This window comes from Hemicordylus capensis, chromosome 5 (assembly GCF_027244095.1).
Source record: "Hemicordylus capensis ecotype Gifberg chromosome 5, rHemCap1.1.pri, whole genome shotgun sequence".
NCBI lineage: Eukaryota > Metazoa > Chordata > Lepidosauria > Squamata > Cordylidae > Hemicordylus > Hemicordylus capensis.
In genome coordinates, this window is record NC_069661.1 from 9367109 (window position 1) to 9387725 (window position 20617).

The 20617-nt window shown below is 45.1% G+C and overlaps 1 protein-coding gene across 5 annotated transcripts in view; it reads left to right on the top strand.

The window, feature by feature from the left end:
* The window catches only part of CTNNA2 (catenin alpha 2), a 783863-nt gene that overhangs the window by 564832 nt on the left and 198414 nt on the right, over positions 1–20617 (top strand). For all 5 annotated transcript variants that reach the window (XM_053257021.1, XM_053257022.1, XM_053257024.1 and 2 more), the window contains one exon: positions 6274–6354. In XM_053257021.1, coding sequence (XP_053112996.1) covers positions 6274–6354 — 81 coding nt within the window. The remainder of the gene's footprint in view (positions 1–6273; positions 6355–20617) is intronic.

The window sequence follows — 20617 nt, forward strand, 5'->3', positions numbered from 1 at the left end:
ATTAAATATCCTTTGGAGATTCAGCTACAGCCTTAAGTCCACCACAATGCAGTTCTGATACAGCCATGTCTATAGAGGAGGTAAACTAAGTAAGCTTTAATAAACACATATATTTTCAGCATACAACAGATGGCATACGTCAAGCTGCCCGGAGCCAAGATGCATCACCTGCACTTTATGCTGTTTAAACCATTTATAGAGAGTTTTCTTTTCACCTACTAGGCAGGGTGCAAAAGAGGGCTAACTGGATTATAGTTACACATAAAAATGTAGGATTCCCACCCCCACCCTTGGCTTCCATCTGGGATGTGCTGCATAGAGTTCAATTGTGTGCCAGTTTGTAATCCTTGGGCAATATGATCTATTAATAGATATTCAGTATGGTTGCCCTTCTGTGATGCTCTGTTGTATGCATTGCTTGATTGTCACTATTTCCAGGTGAAATATACCAATGTCATGTCTGTATTGAAAAGACCTCTAGCATGCATTTTTAAAATGATGAGCATATAGCACGCGATGCAGACATGGGCAGACATACTGTGCAAAGTTCTCTGTGTGTTGTAATGTCCATGGTATTGCATGTGAGCACTCTTGCACAAATGCACAAATGGTGAAAACACGGTTCAGCATTAAGAACATAAGCACAGCCTTGCTGGATCAGGCCCAAGACCTATCTAGTCCAGCATCCTGTTTCATACAGGGGCCCACCAGCTGCCTCTAGGGAGCCCACAGGCGAGAGGTGAGGCCATGCCCTCTCTCCTGCTGTTGGCATTCTTCAGAGGCATCGTGCCTCTCAGGTTATAGTCACTAGACCAGTAGCCATTGATAGACATCTCCTCCATGAATTTGTCTGAGCCCCTTTCAAAGCCTTTCAAAGTTATTTCCAATGGCCATATTGTGTTTGGGTGAAATTACTGTATTTGCACAAGGGCGCTCTTCTCCAACTGTGCTCACATCCTGTTACAGCACACACAGGCCTTTGTGCAGTATATCAGCAATGGAATAAAAAAGTGCACTTGTAACGGTCTTTCTTGGTATAGCCATACACAGTTCTCATGAAATTGTCTGCATTAGTAGGCAGTGGAGTTGAAGTAGTGCATATGTACAGCTTGCAGCCTCAGTAGGATGATTGTTCCCGTCTCTTTGGCCTTGAATCATGTCTTTTGGCTGTTTACTCCAAATGTATTCAGTGCAGACACACTTCAGCCATCCTCACCTCTGCATCTTCTGGCTACCTCTACCTCTGTGCTCCCTTCTTGCCTGCCCCCTCTTCTGTTCCTTCTTCGGGGCACAGAGGAACAAATGCTGCTGGACCCCCGAGGAATCCACTTCCTGGGTGACATTGTACTCTTTGTCCTCCTCCTCTTGCCCCTCTGAAGAAATAGGTGGAGGCGGGGCAGGGGCCCATCTTAGTTTCCTTCCCCAATCCCACCTTGCAACACCCCTGCTCCACTTCTCCTGCTCACATGTCACCTTCCTCTCTCAGTATCTTCCCATTGGTCCTCTACACTTTCCCTACTTCCTCTAGACCAGAGGTTCTCAACGTTGGGTCCTCAGATGTTTTTGGACTTCAGCTCCCAAAATCCCCAGCCCCCGTGGCCTTTAGTTGGGGATTATGGGAGTTGAAGTCCAATAACATCTGGGGACCCAATGTTCAGAATCCCTGCTCTAGACTGCCTCAACCCCCTTATCCTAACCCATTCCCCACTTCCTTTTCTTAACCTAACTCATTCCCCACGACCAGCCTAACCCTGCCTGGGCTGCCCCAGGCAGGGTTAGGCTACTCATGAGAAGTGGCAGAATCACTGTGAATCCCTCTGCTCCCCACCCACCTAACCCCTTGAACGAACCTGGCTTTTATCCAAAGTTAAGGATGCTCTTTCATCTTTAACCCGGCTACTGGGTGCAGCCCGAGGAATCATAGAGATGGGTGCATAGAGCGTCCATCTCAGAGGGGAACCCCCAATGCAACGTACATGCTGGGCATTGCATTCAGGAATGCCCAGAGGCCGGAACAACTTGTGGTAGCAAGCATGACTTGTCCCCATAGCTATGCAGGGTCTGCCCTGGTTGCATCTGAATGGGAGACTTGATGTGTGAGCACAGCAAGATATTCCCCTCAGGGGATGAAGCCTCTCTGGGAAGAGCAGAAGGTTTCAAGCTCCCTCTCTGGCTTCTCCAAGATAGGGCTGAGAGAGATTCCTGCTTGCAACCTTGGAGAAGCTGCTGCCAGTCTGTGAAGACAATACTGAGCTAGGTGGACCTATGGTCTGACTCAGTATATGGCCACTTCCTATGTTCCTATGTTCCTAAGTTCCAGTCCGGGATCCCTCCGCCCTGCTCCATGCTTCATGGAGCTGCACAGAGCAGGGTTTCCCGTGTGGGCACGCAGGAGGAACGCTGAAGAAGACCTGCTTGGTTGTCTGGGAGGGGGGAAGGTACGGTGAAAGCAACCTTCCTCCCATGCTCTCCCCGCGTCTGGGAGCCAATGACTCAGGGGGGCAGGTGAACTCTTCCTCACAGGTGATCTTCGAGCAGAGGCTGGACAGCCATCCCTTGAGGGTGCTGTAGCTCTGAAAGCCCTTCATCAAGCAAGGGCTTATAGACTAGTGGCCTATAAGCCCGTCCTCCAACTCTACAGTCCTATGAAAGCTTTTTTACTTGCCGGGGCTTCTTAGACCAATTCGTTTTGATGCTGGTAGCATACTGCTATTTTGTTTGATTGCCTTCTGTGTTTTCTTGCCAGTGTATTTGAATTCATTTTATTGTTTTATCTTTGTGTAAGCCACTCAGAGAGCTTCTGCTGAAGACCGGCTAATAAATGCCTCCAGATCAATATGGATTACTTTCCTAGGCCTGTTATAACTGCATGTCTGTATGCTGGTCTGTTTGTTGATGAGATCTGGGTGTCTAGAGTTTCCTGCAAACAGTTGTCACAAAACCTTCTAAAGGGCCCAAACTCTTCAAGCCCTGGCCTGCTCCGCCCCCCCTTTGATGCATTCCCCGAGGATTGTTCAGTCACCAGCCCACGGCTTTGCTTTCTTTACTAGCTGGAAGCGCCAGCATTTGATTCACATATTCATTTTAAGTTCTGAATATTCAGCACTACAGAGAACACCAAGGTTGTTTCAAAGAACAGAAGGCAGCACTTTAATTCAGAATTAAAAGCTCTATTTAAAAAAAAAAAACTGTCAAAAGATGTACAAATATTTAAAGAAAGAGCCTTCCTCCCGAAGCTAAGGTAGTACATGCCCTGAGATCACCTTAAAAAAAAAAGTGGAACTTTCATGGTGAAGTCTTTTTTTAAAAATTTATTTCACTGTGAACTATAAAATACCATTTTCCTCCCCCACCTTCCTTTTAAACATTTACATTGAGGATCTTTTGCTTTGAGACTTCCTGTAGGAAAAAAAATTGATGTTTTAAGTGGAAATCTCCCTTTATCCTGCACCCTAATGTCTGCCAATGTGAGGCTTGTTACTGTCGTAAGGAACATTTTCCTTCTGTCCTCAAGCTGTTTTGCTGCTTATTATCATGTTTAACATCCCGGCTGCCTGGCAGGATGGAGATTAGAAGCTCTTAATATTCGTTTTATAGTGAGGAGTATTGCTTTTTTTTTTTTTTTTTTTTTTAAGAGCAAAGGCTAGAGTAGAGGGATATACTGCATTAGCGGAAAACTTCGATGTGATCTACCGTCACCTTAATCTCCCCTCTTCATCCTTTTATGATTTGTTTTAAAGTAATCTGCTGCACTCAGCAGTTATTCCCTTAATAGTAGAGTTGAAAAACTTAATATGGAAAAGAACTGTGGATTTCTGTTGAGCCAGAGGCTAACAAGATGAATACAGAGGGAGTATTCTACCAGGATGTTCTCCCGCATACGCCTTGCTGAAAGAAATGAGTGCTCTTCCAGATTATTTATTTATTTATTCATTCATTCATTCATTCATTCATTCATTCGATTTCTATACTACCCTTCTCAAAAATGGCTCAGGACAGTTTACTCAGGGAACTAACAAATAAATAAGATGGATTCCTGTCCTCAAAGGGCTCACAATCTAAAAAGTAACATGAGATAGACACCAGCAACAGCCACTGGAGATACTATGCTGGGGGTGGATAGAGCCAGTTACTCTCCCTCTGCTAAATAAAGAGAATTACCACGTTAAAAGGTGCCTCTTTGCCAAGTTAGCAGGGGCAACAGTTAGAAGACACCAAACGGAAATATCAGACATGTAGTTGGAGGTGTGAAGTTGGATGGAGGGAGGGGAGAAGGTCTGAGATAAAGAATTAGAGATTTAGGATAGAAGAGTTGGAATTTTAATTTATTGAATTATCTTCCATGGGATGTGGTGATTGCCACCCGCTTGGATGGCTTTAAAAACGGCTTAGACAAGTTCATGGCTGACAAATGTATTAATAACTTCTAGTCTTTACGACTATATGCTTCTTCTAGGTTCAGAGGCAGGATGCTTCTGAATACCAGTTGCAGGTAAGCAACAGCAAGAGAGGGGACATTCCTCATTTCCTGCCTGTAGGCTTCCCAGAAGCACCTGGTGGGCCACTATGGAAAACAGGATGCTGGACTAGATAAGAGTTAGGTCTGATCCAGCAATATGTTCTATTTATTTATTTATTTAAAAATTCTTGTATACTGCCTCCTTCAAAGACTCTAGGAGGTGAACAATAGCAATAGCAATGTTTTTTTAAAAAATAATAATAATAATAATAAAGGGCAAAATAGAAGTTCTATATGTTCTTACAGGTGGTACTGGGATGGTACTACTGGATACAATCAGCTGGCCCAGGAATAAAGTCAGAGAACAGAACCCTCAGGAATTTGAATGAAAAAGGGAAGGCAGAGGATGAGCTTTCCCTAGTGGAAACATTGTACAATAGGTAGGAGAAGAACCATCGGAGACTACAGTCACAGAGACCTCTGAACTGAAGAGAGTCAAGTAGGACCAGATAGTGAAATGCATTAACAGTCACATAGACATCACAGATGATAGAGTAGATACCTTTTGGTTTAAAAAGAGGGGTTTCACAGGGGCGAAAGCCAGGTTTCAGGCTACTGTGGAAGAAGTTGGAAGACTATTTCTCAATGGATGGCACCATATAAATCAAAGCATGCTGTTGCAAATTGGTTGCAGATATATGAACAGTAAGAACCATTTGCTAATGTTTAACCTCTTCATCCCTGCAGGTTATGTTTGTTATGATCTAGAACAGGGGTTCCCAGCAGTGGGTTCCTAGGCGTTGAATTGACTTCCAGTCACCCTCTTAGGCCCTTGTGGCTGAGGGTGATGGAAATTGTAGCCCAACATCATCTGGGGACCTAAGAGTAATAGCCCCTAATTTAGAGCCTCACATCTGCTTGAATGTATCCACAGTGTACGCCAGAGCACCAGCTTTTCCTGCCATTTCAGTGGAGAGGAAGGATCTGCAAGCTCAAAGAACTGGGCATGGGTATCCGCTCCTTGTACTGATGGCAGTAAGGGAGCTCTATGTGTACATCTAGGTTGCAGCAATGATGTGACTACAGGCCACTTCCAGCCTCAGAGGCAAGATGCCTCTGAATACCAGTTGCAGGCCAGCTACAGCAGGAGAGAAGGCATGCCCTCACCCTCTGCCTGTGGACTTCTTAGAGGCATCTGGTGGGCCACTGTGGGAAACAGGATGATGGACTAGAGAGGCCTTGGGCCTGATCCAGCAGGGATGTCCCTTTTGTTAGAAGAGAGAGATTTACTCCCTGTATTTCACTCGTCTCTTGATTAGGTATTTTCACCAGACACCAGTATCAAAGTTTCAAACAAAGCTTTATTTCATTGCTAACAACAGCTTTTGGGTGTGGATGGCCTGCCCAGGCTGGCAGGCCACCCATCTTTATATACTCTGCAGTAAATAACTTTCGCACCTGCGCATTGTATACAAGCCAAAGTGTTACTTTAACCCAAAGGTTCCGATTTGCTTCCAGTTGTTCTATTTCCCACTTACACTCTAAAGATATCTGTCTTGTGCCCTTGGTTTCCCCCTCCCTTTTGAGACATTCCTTTAAGCAGTGCCATCATAAAATATCCTCAAGGCGTGGGGGTTATCTACCAACAGCTGCAAGCGTCATTGATAAGGCGTGTATCATAGTTATCTAAGTGCTACCACCTGTGCTTTTTGGCTGTTTGAGAGCTATTTGCAAATAATATTCCACTATTGGTTATGTTCTGATTATATGCTGCTGTTCCTAACACATTTTAAAAATGGTTGTCTTTTAAACAGACTGGAAGGAAGGAAAAAGGAGACCCGCTGAACATAGCAATCGACAAGATGACCAAGAAAACAAGAGATCTGCGGAGACAGGTACTCAATGTTCTTTGCTGAGCTTGTTAGTTTCCAAGGAAGCCTTGAGTGGTGGATGGGCAGCTGCTGAGCCAATAATAGAGTTGGAGAGATGTGTCCTCTTTTGGCAAGTGCCTTCTCGCGCATCTCAGTGTGGGCACTTAGTTTAAAAGAACAAGTGGCTAGACTATGAAATACGAAGTTGGACAGAAGTGTTGATCAGTAATATGAGAATTAGAGATGCTGGGAACATTATGCCAGGCTGTGCACACTCAGGGCTATCTCTCCTCCACTGAAAACTTTATTTATTTGTACTCTGTTTTTCACACACGTATCCTTCCATTTGAGCCCAGAGCAGGCCCTCAACGTCGCTCACAAGAAACACCTAATAGAAACAAAGCCGAAACGTGCAACATCCCCATTTTGAATTGAAAGAACACAGATGAAAACTAGCAGATCAGCCAGTTAGTTTGAAATAAGCCCTCTGATACAAAGCATATGGAAAATAAACATGCAAATAAAATAGCATGAGCGGAATCAATTAAGCATCATGGCACAATTTGGCTTGTTTTGCATTATTGATTCTGCTTCCAGCAGTCAACTGAATAATCTAAGTTGTGGGTAACTTGAGACTTTATCAGAGTGTCTGGTTAGTTACTGCGTTGTTGTTGTTGTTTTTACTCAGTTCTCCCATCAGGGGCATAACTATAATAGGGCAAGGGGAGACAGTTGTCTGGGAGCCCAAGTCACATGACTGACTCCCCCAGCCACGCACCCCCCACCCCCGGGCTTCCTTCAGTTGTATTCATCTTCCGAAATTGATGTGAGTGTTAAGACCTGAAGCTACCAGAACAGCATGTCTTTCTCTAGTACCATTAAATGACTTGCATCGTCCACAATTTACAAAACCTTTAAGGTGTTGTAAATTGTGGACGATGCAAGTCATTTAAAGGTACTAGAGAAAGACCTGCTGTTCCGGTAGCTCCAGGTCTTAACACTCACATCAATTAACACTCACATCAAAAAAGAATTTAGGATGCTTTCTTCCATCTTGGTACTGAAAAATTCTGCAGATTTGCTGTGTCCGTTAGAGGCTTGATTCCAGCTTTTCTGTGTCTTTTAGAGGCTTGATTCCAGCTTTTAAAAGTCTGTCTGGTCTTAATCATGGCATTTTCTCACTGATTCTAAATATCCCGGCCATTAATTTAATAGAAATCCAATTTAATAGATGTGGTGTGGCAGCTGAGCATATCAGGATTAACCGCCCTGAGCCATTTTCGGAAGGGTGGTATATAAATCAGATAGATAGATAGATAGATAGATAGATAGATAGATAGATAGATCAAGCTAACAGTTTTGCTCCTGCAGTGTTTGTTTCATAATTGGACTAAAAACTATATTTGAAATCATTATACTTCCACTATGTTTCATCCACATAGAATCTGGTAACAGTCCTGTTTCTTGATGCTGCCCTTTCGGTGCCAAGAACGCAGCTTGAAACCTACTTACACTTCTACTACATTAACTCAGGAGCCACTTGCTTATGAATTGTGTGTCTAACATGACCCTCATTCAGGGCAGAGATTGTTGGCTTGCTGAGTCTCTTCTGTGTCTGGAGCAGTGCAGTACAGTTGCCTACTAGTACTTTCCCTTGCATGTTTATGCCAGGGTAAATCTTACTGTTATCTGGGCAGCAGGTAATGGAAAGTTCCATGGGTAAACAGGAAAGGAAAGGAAAGGCTGTGCTGTCTAGTTGGTGTCAGTTCCTGGTGACCACAGAGCCATGTGGTTTTCTTTTTTCCCCTACATATGTGAGCATCCCTTAGGGGATGGAGCCACTCTGAGAAGAGCAACCACATGCTTGCATGAAGAAGCTTCCAAGTTCCCTCCCTGGCATCATCTCCGAGATAGGGCTGAGAGTAAAGGTAAAGTGTGCCGTCAAGTCGATTTCGACTCCTGGCAGCCACAGAGCCCTGTGGTTTTCTTTGGTAGACTACAGGAGGGGTTGACCATTGCCTCCTCCTGCACAGTATGAGATGATGCCTTTCAGCACCTTCCTATATCACTGCTGCCCGATATAGGTCTTTCCCATATTCTGGGAAACAAACCAGCGGGGATTCGAACCAACAGCCTCCTGCTCTCTAGGGATGTTGCTTCCCTGCTGTGCCATTAGGTGGCTGGGCTAACAGGAGAAGTAATGAACGAATGAAAGAAAGAACTTTGAGGGATATTGGAGCAATCACTGTAAACAAACAGGTTGAAGTCTAATAGAAATAAATATCCTTTTCAAACGCATAAGGGGATTAAGGGGAGGATCCTTGTTTTAAAATAGTGTGAAGGGGATAATTGAAAGATATCTGTTCAAAATGGGAAGGACTAAAGGACATGTTTTTAAAATGGGAGGAGAGGATCAAGGAAGAATGACTGTTAAAAATGAAGGGAATAAAACCATCTCTCTGGTATAATGACTTATATGCTGGTATACGTCTGATGCTATCCACAGCATGCCAGAAGGATGTGAGTGTGTGTGCGCGCACACACACACACACACACACACACACACACACACACAGAACTCTAATCTCCTCCTATATAGACAGTACAGCAAGAAAGATACAGTAACCATTTGGTTTGTGCCAGTATCTACCCAAATCAAAGATAACTCTGAATTTAAGACGACCCCCTTACAAATAGAAGTTCAATTCAGCTTATACCTTTTTAAAGATAAAGTGTGCTGTCGAGTCGGTGTCAATTCCTGGCAACCACAGAGCCCTGCGGTTTTTCTTTGGTAGAATACAAGAGGGGTTTACTATTGCCTCCTCCCATGCAGGATGAGGTGAGGCCTTTCAGCATCTTCCTATATCACTGCTGCCCCCCAAAAATCTAGGTGTTGCCCATAGTCTGGGAAACATAACAGTGAGGATTTGAACCGGCAACCTCTGTCTTGCTAGTCAAGTCATTTCCCTGCTGTACCATTAAAGGAATCTGAATTTAATACAACCTCCTGATTTCTAATATCAAAAAACCTGCCTCTGCAAAGCCCACGGTCAAGAGGTGAGGGCATGCCCGCTCTCCTGCTGTTGCTCCCCTGCAACTGGTATTGAGAGGCATCATACCTCTGAGGTTGGAGGTGGCCCACAGCCACCAGGCTAGTAGCCATTGATAGACCTGTCCTCCAAGACAGACCTGTCTTCCAACCGATCTTGCAACTCATGTTCCTCCCAGTGTGGCGGGAGTGATCGTTGAGCTGCTTTAAATCTTCCCTGGGTATGTTAAACATATACATCTCCATGCATGCCTTCCAAATTGCACTCAGTGAGAGGAGCAAGGAACGGAGCCAGGCTGTGAACAAAGTATTTAGGCGTACACAGGCATGTCAGAGCAGCAGCATCTAGTGCTGGCCGCAGCTTCTTCCACGGCATGGAAAAGACAGGGAGTTTGAAGTCTGAGCAGCAATTGTGCCAACTGGCAGGATTCTTTGCTCTTCTCCTGCAGACAAGCTTGTCAAACAGAACAAAACAAAAGTCCCTTTCATTGCCGACTACGGCAGACAGGAACACTCACGGCAGCAGGGTATTCCCTGCTGCCAGTTATTGGGCTGTTTGTGTTTTATCTTGCTTGGGCGGTGGGGGGAAGGAGCAAAGCAAATCCCCGAGTTGGTAATTTCTAGCTAGAACAACTTGTCCTGTGGCAGCAGGGGCGCATGGCTGCCAAGGGGCTGCCATGTGCTGGTGATGTCAGGAGGGAAACAAGTGAGGGGGGCAGACAGAAGAAGGACGTGGCTGGCTTCCAAGGAGGTTGTGAGCCTGCAAGGAGGACCCAACCTGGGTCCTGGCAAGGAGCCGTCATTTGTTGTAGATGGCACAGCTGTCACCATCCCCCAGTGCATCACCTGTTGCAGGGATGATCTCCAGTCATTGCTCCCAGAATGAAGGGGATGGTTTCTGGACCAGACTGAAAATTCATGCAGCTGACCTTTTCCTTCCCCCAGCTTTTGTATTCATCTTTCTCCCCATTCATTATCCCAGCTAGATAAAGATTCTCCAAAGTGTTTGGTCAGGCTTGGTGTGAAGCATTGTCATCACTGTAATCAGCAGAGGAAACAAATAAGGATGTGTGGAGAAGAGAAGAACATTTGATTGATTGATTGATTGATTGATTGATTGATTGATTGTTACATTTATATGCCGCCTTTCATTAAAACAATCCCAAGGCGGTTTACAGCAAAATTTAAAAACAAGATTGTAAAAAAGACACAATTAAAATATTAAGCTAAAAATATAAAACAAATCTCATTAAAAATTCAAAACAAAAGCATAAAAGCAATACAGAGTAAGAGCAGCAGCAGAGACAATCAAATAAAAGCCTGCGTAAAAAAGCCACAATTTAACATGCTTTCGAAAAGCTGTGATGGAGACCGAATAACCACCAGGAGAGCATTCTAGAATCTGGGGGCTGCAACAGAGAAGGCCCTGTCCCGCGTGCACGACAACCGAGCCTTCCTCATTGTCGGCACCAGGAGCAGAGCCCCCTCAGATGACCTCATCAAGTGGGCAGCAACCCTCGGGAGCAGGCGGTCTCTCAAGTATCCTAGGCCTAAACCATTAAGGGCTTTAAAGGTCAAAACCAGCACCTTGAATTGGACCTGGAAACAAACTGGTAGCCAGTGCAGCTCTTTCAAAATGGGTGTGATGTGCTCCCACCAGAACTTGGAACCTTCTGCATGGTGCAGGTGCTCTTCCCAGAATGACCCCATCCCCTAAAGGGAGTATAGGAACATAGGAAGCTACCATATACTGAGTCAGACCATTGGTCTATCTAGTTCAGTATTGTCTTCACAGACTGGCAGCGGCTTCTCCAAGGCTGCACACAGGAATCTCTCTCAGCCCTATCTTGGAGATGCCCGGGCGGGAACTTGGAACCTAGATGCTCTTCCCAGAGCAGCTCCATCCCCTGAGGGGAATATCTTACAGTGCTCACACTTCTAGTCTCCCATTCATATCCAAGTAGGGTGGACCCTGCTTAGCTAAGGGGACAAATTCATGCTTGCTACCACAAGACCATGGGGAAAGGAATGTCACATCTCTGTGGAATGTTTAATGTCTTGCTCTAATGAACCTCCCAATATCTAGAAATGGTGAACAATATTTCCTTCTCTGCCCCAGTGGATTCTCCCTCTGTATGTCCAGTCCTTGGGCAGGCAGAGAGGGGTTAAGGAAAACCTTCTTCCAGAACTTTCTTCTGAGTGTCTTCAGCTCAGCAACACTTAGAGTTGCTGTTGAATTTTGCATAAAGCAAACACAGAGACCCCTGCTTGGGCAAATAAACGGAAGCATTTGAGTTGGGGTAAGACTCATGAAACTTCTTGGGGACATCCCTAAATCGCTGCCATTGAATTTTACTCCCTACAAAACTGCAAGTGAATATGGAGATTCGGGGAATTTGAGAATTATTGCTTAAGCCAAATCTTGGAAGAATTCTGGGGAGGTACCCCCGCCCTTCAAATAGCAACAATTCATAGAGGGGTTTTGTGCAGATAATCTTCCTGCAGGTCTTTCCTGGTTCCATCCCATGGGACTGTGATACTTCCAGGTTTGCAGTAGTGAAAATATCACTGCAGAGTACTGTGTCAATTGTCATGTAATCCCAATTGCATTTTGACAGAGGATATAGGGCCATAGGATTCACCATATTTTGAGATTCGTTTTCTACATTATATTTCATTAGGGACTCCGACAATTTCCAGCTTCAAAACTCATTGTGGTTTAAGGGGAAAGGGGCAGTTGAACCCTGACAGCACCATCCTTCATTGCTAAAGATCTAGTGCTGGTGTTTTGGTGTCACTGGAGGTGTTTGGCAGCACCTTCACCATTCACCTACTCGGAAGAAGTTTTGTGCTGGTCTCGTGGTCGCAGGCATGAGTTGTCCCCGTAGCTAAGCAGGCCCTACCCTGCTTTCCATTTGAATGGGCAACTACATGTGTGAGCACTGTAAGACAGGAACATAGGAAGCTGCCATATACTGAGTCAGACCCTTGGTCTATCTAGCTCAGTATTGTCTACACAGATTGGCAGCGGCTTCTCCAAGGTTGCAGGCAGGAATCTTTCTCAGCCCTGTCATGGAGAAGCCAGGGAGGGAACTTGAAACCTTCTGCTCTTCCCAGAGTGGCTCCATCCCCTCAGGGGAATATCTTCCAGTGCTCACATGTGGTCCTATTTATTTGTTTGTTTGTTTGTTTGTTTAATACATTTATATACCTCCCATTCAAATGCAACCAGACCCTGCTTAGCTAGGGGGACAAGTCATGCTTGCTACCACAGGACCAGCTCTTGACCTGCTCAACCTAGGCCCCTCAGCTGTTTTTGGACTACAGCTCCCATAATCCCCAGACACAGTGGCTGATAGCAAGGGATTATGGGAGTTGTAGGCCAGCATCTGCAGGAGGGCTGAAGTTGAGCCAGCCTGCCGTAGGGGATGGGGCCGCTCTGGGAAGAGCACCTGGCTGCTTGAATGAAGAAGGTTCCAAGTTCCCTCCCTGGCATCTCCAAGATGGGGCTGTGAGAGACTCCTGCCTGTATCTTGCAGAAACGGCTGCCAGTCTGTGTAGAGAATACTGAGCTAAATGGACCAGTGGTCTGACTCAGTATATGGCAACTTCCTATGTTCCTAAGAGCATGACATTTATTTTTCCATAAGAGAAGTTTGTGATTTCAGTGTATCAGGTCCCTGTCTTTGATATCTGGCCTTATGGGACTAGCAACATCTGCCAATCTCTTCAGTGACCTTTATGAAATTAATTATTTGTTATCTAGTTTCTAGTTGAGAGATATTATTAAACAAGCAGCAAATTGCCATGAGGGAGATTGAATCTGGGTGCTTTTTTGCAACACTGAAGTCAGAATCACAAGAACATATGCTAATTATGACCTGGGGCTATATTGTAATATTTCTTTTTCTAATATCTAACTGTACATGCACACAACTTACTTTGATTACCTGGAAAGAAAAAGGGCTAAGTGTTTGCTCATAATTATTGGGGATGCAGTGTTTGGTAGTTCCACCATGAGGCACTGTGTGGAGAGGAGAGCTGGTCTTGTGGTAGCAAGCATGAATTGTCCTCTTTGTTAAGCAGGGTCTGCACTGGTTTGCATTTGGATGGGTGTCTACATGTGAGCACTGTGAGATATTCCCCTTAGGGTATGGAGTCCGTTCTGAGTGGGGTTAACCCTTAAATTGAATGGATTTAACTGCATGCTTGGGCAGTTAAATCCATTCAGAAGGGTTGTGGCAAGAGAGATGACTTCTGTAATCAGTTGATGCTGAGGGTTAGTGATGAATCCATCTTCTGGGCCTTCTGCTTGAGTCTATGTGTTTGGGTTCATCTGAAGATGGGGAGACAGGGGGCACCTTGGTTGAATGTGGGGCAGCTATTCCGGTGGTGGTGGGGAATAGAAGAAGAAACATTGGCAGGTCAGCAGGCTGTTCCAGGGGAAGGGTAGTCAGAAATTTAATAGCTGTCTCCCCTTCTGGCTCTCCTGCCAGCTCTATAACCTCAGGGAGCACTGCCAACAACCCACATATCCTTACCTTGCTCCTCTGCAATGCCAGGTCGGTCCAAAATAAACCCGAGCTCATCCATGATTTGATTATGGATGAAGAGGCTGACCTGGTGTGTATCACCGAGACTTGGTTGGGGGAGGCTGGTGGCCCAGTCTGGTCCCAGCTTCTTCCTCCAGGGTATTCTGTAGAGGAGCAGGTGCAGGGACATGGGCGGAGAGGTGGAGTAGCTGTTGTCTATAAGGATAACATCTCCCTTACCTGGGTCCCTGTCGTGGTATCTGACCATATTGAATGTGTGTAACTACGTTTGGGGACCAGGGATAGATTGGGACTTCTGTTAGTGTACCTATCACCCCACTGCCCAACAGAATCCCTTACTGAGCTCACGGACTTGGTCGCGGAACTTGCGTTGGAGTCTCCCAGACTTTTGGTGCTGGGGGACTTCAATGTTCATTTCGGGACCAATTTGTCCAGGGCATCTCAAGAGTTCATAGCGGCCATGACAACTATGGGCCTATCCCAAGTGGTCTCCGGACCGACGCACATTGCAGGTCACATACTTGATTTGGTCTTTTACTCTGATCAGGGTGGTGTCCCGTGGGTGGGGACTCCTGTGATTTCCCCATTGTCATGGACGGACCACCATCTGGTTAAAGTTAGGCTTACAACCACTTTCCATCTCTGCAGGGGTGAGGGGGCTATTAGAATGGTCCACCCAAAGAGTTTATTGGATCCAATAGGATTCCAAGAAGACTTGGGGGGGATTTAATCTTGGCTCTGCCGGTGATCCTGTTGATGCCCTGGTGCAGAATTGGAATAACATGCTCACCAGGGCAGTAGACATGATTGCTCCTAAGTGTCCCCTCTGACCCGCTTCAAAACAGGCCCCTTGGTATGCGGAAGATCTACGGGGGCAGAAGTGGCAAGGTCAGCAACTGGAGCGCAAGTGGAGAAAGACTCGACTCGAATCCGACAGATGACGACATGGAGCACATTTAAAGATCTATGCTCAGGCAATACGTGTGGCAAACAAGCAGTTCTTGTCTGCCTGTATTGCATCTGCGAGTTCACATCCAGCGGAGTTGTACAGGCTTGTGAGGGGGCTAGTATGTGCCCCCCTTCCTTGAATCAGAATTTGGAGCCATCAGTTACCCGCTGTGATGTGTTTAAAGAGTTTTTTGCAGATAAAATCTCTCGGATTCGGGCCGACTTAGACGGAGACTCCACAATTAATTTGATATCTGAACTGGAGGTGTCCAGCAACTCCTCTTATGTGGTTCAACTGGATCGGTTTCAGTTTGTGACTCCTGAGGATGTGGACAAGCTGCTTGGAGCGGTGAGGCCTACCACTTGTCCTCTTGACCCTTGTCCAGCATGGCTTGTTCTATCTAGCAGGGAGGCTGTTGTAGGAGGCCTGGTAGAAATCATAAATGTTTCTCTGAGGGAGGGCAGGATGCCTCCTTATCTTATGGAGGCAATTATTAGACCTCTTCTTGAGAAGCCTGCATTAGATCCCTCAGAGTTGAGGCCTGTTTCCAACCTCCCATGCCTGGGCAAGGTAATTGAAAAGGTGGTGGACTCTCAGCTCCAGACGGTCTTGGAGGAAACCAATTATCTAGACCCATTTCAAACTGGTTTTTGGGCGAGCTATGGAGTGGAGACTGCCTTGGTTGGCCTGATGCATGATCTCCACTTGGGAATTGACAGAGAAAGTGTGACTCTGTTGGTCCTTTTGGATCTCTCGTCGGCTTTCGATACTATTGACCATAGTACCCTTCTGGAACGTCTGAGGGGGTTGGGGGGCACTGTTTTACAGTGGTTCCACCCCTACCTCTCGGACAAATTCCAGATGGTGTCGATTGGAGACTGTTGCTCTTCAAAATCTGAGCTTAAGTATGGTTTCCCTCAAGGCTCCATACTTTTCTCCAATGCTCTTTAACATCTACATGAAACTGCTGGGAGAGGTCATCAGGGGATTTGGAGCAGGGTGTTATCAGTATGCTGATGACACCCAGATCTACTTCTCCATGTCAAATTCTTCAGGAGATGGCATATCCTCCCTAAATGCTCGCCTGGAAGCAGTAATGGGCTGGATGAGGGAGAATAAACTGAAACTGAATCCAGATAAGACAGAGGTACTTATTGTGAGGGGTCAGAACTCTAGAGACGATTTTGATCTGCCTATTCTAGATTGGGTCACACTTCCCCAAAAGGAACAGGTTTGCAGTCTGGGAATACTTCTGGATCCACACCTCTCCCTGGTTTCTCAGGTTGAGGCAGTGGCCAGGGGTGCCTTCTGTCAGCTTCGGCTGATACATCAGCTGCGTCTTGAGATGAACAAGTTTCTTGAGATGAACAACCTTGAAACAGTGGTACATATGTTGGTAACCTCTAGACTTTACTTCTGCAATGCGCTCTATGTGGGGCTGCCTTTGTACATAGTCCAGAAACTTCCGTTGGTACAGAACGCAGTGGACAGGTTAGTCTCTGGGTCATCTCGGGGAGACCACATCACTCCTTTGTTGATAGAGTTACACTGGCTGCCAATAGGTTTCTGGGCAAAATACAAAGTGCTTGTCATAACTTATAAAGCCCTAAATGGCTTAGGCCCTGGGTATCTAAGAGAGCCTTCTTCATTATGACCCCACCATCCATTGAGGTCGTCCGGAGAGGTTCGTCTCCAGTTGCCACCAGCTTGGCTGGTGGCAACTAGGCTTGTGCATTTCAATTTGGGTACAAAATGTTTTATGCCCGAAAATAGCAATTTTGGAGGTTTTGTAACCAAAACAAAATCAAGAATTAAAAAACAGAGATTTTTGTTTCCAAATCGAAATTACTGTGTTTCAGACAGAATGCTTTGTTCTTCAGAAAAGCATTGCAATTGAAATTGACTTCTCTGACTCTCTCCACTCCAGCTGAGGCACTGAGTGACTAGCAGAAGATAGGATATGCAAAAAGCTGTTAGCATGAATGGTTTAGTTAAGTACGTGTTGTATTCAGTGTGATTGAAATGCAAACTGACCTTGCAAAGGGATTTGGAAGACAACATTTTGAGATAGAAATACCCAAATATCTTTGGGAGCTCAATGCAATTCCAAAGCTCTTGCTAAAAGCCATGGTATCAATTGTGTGAAGAAGCTTTTCAAGAAGCTGGTTAGGAAAGTTCTGAAATTGCACAGGTTTTTCTTTCCAAAGGTTTAGAAAGAATCTCTTGACTTGTTCAGGGGTCTTTTGAAGAGCTATTTTGTTTTTCTTCTGATTTTTCTGAGTTATAGTGGTGTCTAAGTTTTGTTGCCCAAGTTGAGCAGTCTAATGTAATTTAAGCCACAATGTAATTTGGTGAGACATGATGTCTAAGCCAGTGGTTCACAACTTTTGCCATTGCAGGGACAGGTCATCCACAAGGGACTACAGGAGACAAAAGGAGGGGGGTGGGGAATACCCCTGTCAATCTATTGACATCCCCAGGAATCTTAGTTGCTTCTCTCTTTCTTGTAACCATGACCCATGGTTTTGCACTTTCTTAAATGCAGTGATGATAAATCTCAACAATTCTGAACAGTAGGCTGATTTGTTTGGGCTACGGCTCACTCCAGTTCAGTTAAATGAACATTTGAAGCTGTTCCATAGCACCAAGGCAGTTTTATTTTATTTTATTTTTGTTTTGTTTTTTTACATTTTATATCCCGCTCTTCCTCCAAGGAGCCCAGAGCGGTATACTACATACTTAGGTTTCTCCTCACAACAACCCTGTGAAGTAGGTTAGGCTGAGAGAAGTAACTGGCCCAGAGTCACCCAGCTAGTATCATGGCTGAATGGGGATTTGAACTCGGGTCTCCTAGTCCAGCACTCTAACCACTACACCACTCTGGCTCATTGGTCTGTCTTGCTATCTCAAATGACCTGTGGTCAGTGTTCCTTGGAGAGGGAGTGTTTTTGTTGAAAGATTGCTTGAATCCACAAATGGGTTGTGCTGCTGTGCTAGTGCCACAGGGACCCACTGCAAAATTCTCAAATAACTGTGCCAAAAAATTATGTGTCATTGTTGTTCATCATTCTCTTCACTCTTTCAACTTGTTTATGTGGGGATTCGGGGGCAAAACAGTGGGTTGGGTGGCAGTGACCCAAGGGTGGTGCACCCAGATTACAAACAGGGCAAAGGGCTGATTTCTTAGGGATTTTTGAGGTTTATGAGTCTTTAAGATTTCCCCCCATAGGGAATAATGGAGGTTTCAGCAGCCCCATAACTCCACCTGGGGGGCACTGAGATGGCCTGAAGCAAGTGGTGGTGTAGTGCACAGAGGGTGCCAACCACCCCCCTGGATTGCTAACCCATTGGGGTACTGGGCTTTGTTCTTTCTGAGGTGTTGAGTTTAGATTCTCTGGTAGCAAATGAGATTTTTAACGAAAATCCATGAATCCACTCTGACATGCTACTAGAGAATCTACTCTCAGAACACCTCTAGAACAACAAAACCCTGTACTTCATGGGTTGGCAACCCATGTGGGTGGTTGGCACCCTATGTGCACTACACCACCACTTGCTCTGGGCCACCCCAGTGCCCCTCAAGTGGAGTTATGGGACTGCAGGAACCTCCATTATACCCTATGAGGAAAATCTGAAAGATACATAACTTCATTAATTCTTTAAAAATCAGCCCTTTGCCAAATTCCTCTGAAAAAATTGAGGTAGCTTCCTTGTACCAACTGGGCACTACCACCAACCACACTCCACTCTGGGCGACCCCCACCCCCCGCATGTAGCTATACTTTTCCTGAAACCTCCGTCATACCCTATGGAGGAAACCTGAAAGATGCACAAACTTCAAAAATTCACCAAAAATCAGCAGTTTGTCCAAATCCTTTTGAAATTTTTGTGGTAGCTTCACTCATTGGGCACTATAACCCTCACCCACTCTTTTGACCATGTGACCCATTGTTAAATCTGAATTAATTTGGATTCAGTTTCAGATTGATTCAGATACAAAACAAAACTGGGGTGATTCAGAAAGCTTAATTTCAGACAAAATACAGAATGGGGTTGATTTGGATTTGGTACAAATTGGAACAGAACAAATACAAAATGCGCAACCGTAGTGGCCACACGGGGACGGGCTTTCTCAGTTGCTGCCCTGAGACTGTGGAATGCACTCCCTACTGAGATATGATTCTCCCCATCTCTGACAATTTTTAGAAAGCATTTGAAAACCCACCTCCTCACCCAAGCTTTTTCTGATTTTTATTTTTTTAAGGTTTTAATTCGTAGCTGATTTTTAATTTTTTTAAGTTTTTGTATATATTTTAACTTGTTTCATACTATTGTAAACTGCTCAGAGACGGAGGTTTGGGGCGGTGTAAAAATGTAATAAATAAAGTAAGTAAGTAAGTTTTGGACTAAAGTTTTGGACGCAGTGGACTGAATCATAAGAACAAAAGGGTTGGAGCTGGTTAATTATTGGTTAGTCATTGATTGATTCGAACATTGGCAGGAAACCTTGTTCACACCAACCGGAGGCAAATTGTTGTTGCTGAGGTATTTCTTTCTTATGATTATTTAATTGGCCAAGGGCATTCTAGTATATGCATACCAAATGTAATTGCTACTGTAGGTAATTCGAGGTTTTCCCAGGTAGTTGACCTCCCAATGACCTGTTCAGCCCTTTGTTACCAAGGGAGGGGGAGGAAAGCAATGGCTTCCACCTTCTCCTGCATTCCATTTCCAAATGGCTTTTCCTTTGTCTCTGGTAGTGCCAGTTTGGACCCAAATGTCCTGGTTCTGCCTGGGAAACCCACAAGCATGGTTTGAGTTGGAAAAGGGGGGCTATTTCTAGATAGGACAGAGCCCTCCAGCCCAGCTGGTACTTAACAGACAATCACTTTCTCCCCCATCTTCCTTGCATTTTACTCACACACAATTGGATTTTTATTTTTTATTTTTTACATTTCTGTCCCGCTCTTCCTCCAGGGAGCCCAGAGAGTGCGCCCAGCTCCCGAATTTGGGTAGAGCACATTTCCTACCCTATTTCCGATCATGTGAACTAGTCTGGTGTCTCACACTGGACCAACTTGGACCCAAGTTGTTGCCTTCAACTCTTTGGGCATCTCCATTCTTTAATTGATTTGGTTACCTCAGTGTGTGCTTTCAAGAGGACAATCTCAACCTCAGTGGAAGGGTGCACAGTTTTTTATTTCTTGAAGTAAAGCCTCCATGTTAGGCTCTAGTTGGAGGGATGTGTTTTTTAAAAATTATCTCAAAAATGTTAGTTTCTGTATAAGTAAGTAGTAGAAGTGTCTGTTCTAGAGGGCTTGAAATGTTAAAATCAGATTGAGGCAAACACTTGCCTAGAAGTCATTCCCATAACAAATGTAAAGATGTAAAGATCAACGGCTACTAGTCGGAGGGCTATAGGCCACCTCCAGCCTCAAAGGCAGGATGCCCCTGAATACCAGTTGCAGGGGAGTAACAGCAGAAAAGAGGGCATGCCCTCAACTCCTGCCTGTAGGCTTCCAGCAGCATCTGGTGGGCCAGTGTGTGAAACAGGATGCTGGACTAGATGGGCCTTGGGCCTGATCCAGCAGAGTTGTTCTTATGTTCTTAGAAGTCAAACCATAGGAATCTTGCAGCTGAAGAGATGAGCCATTTTGACCCTCTCTTGCTCTGACTGCATTGTGTTACTGTAAGTAAGGAATCTGTTGTCCTCCAAGTGTGTATTGTATGATTGGT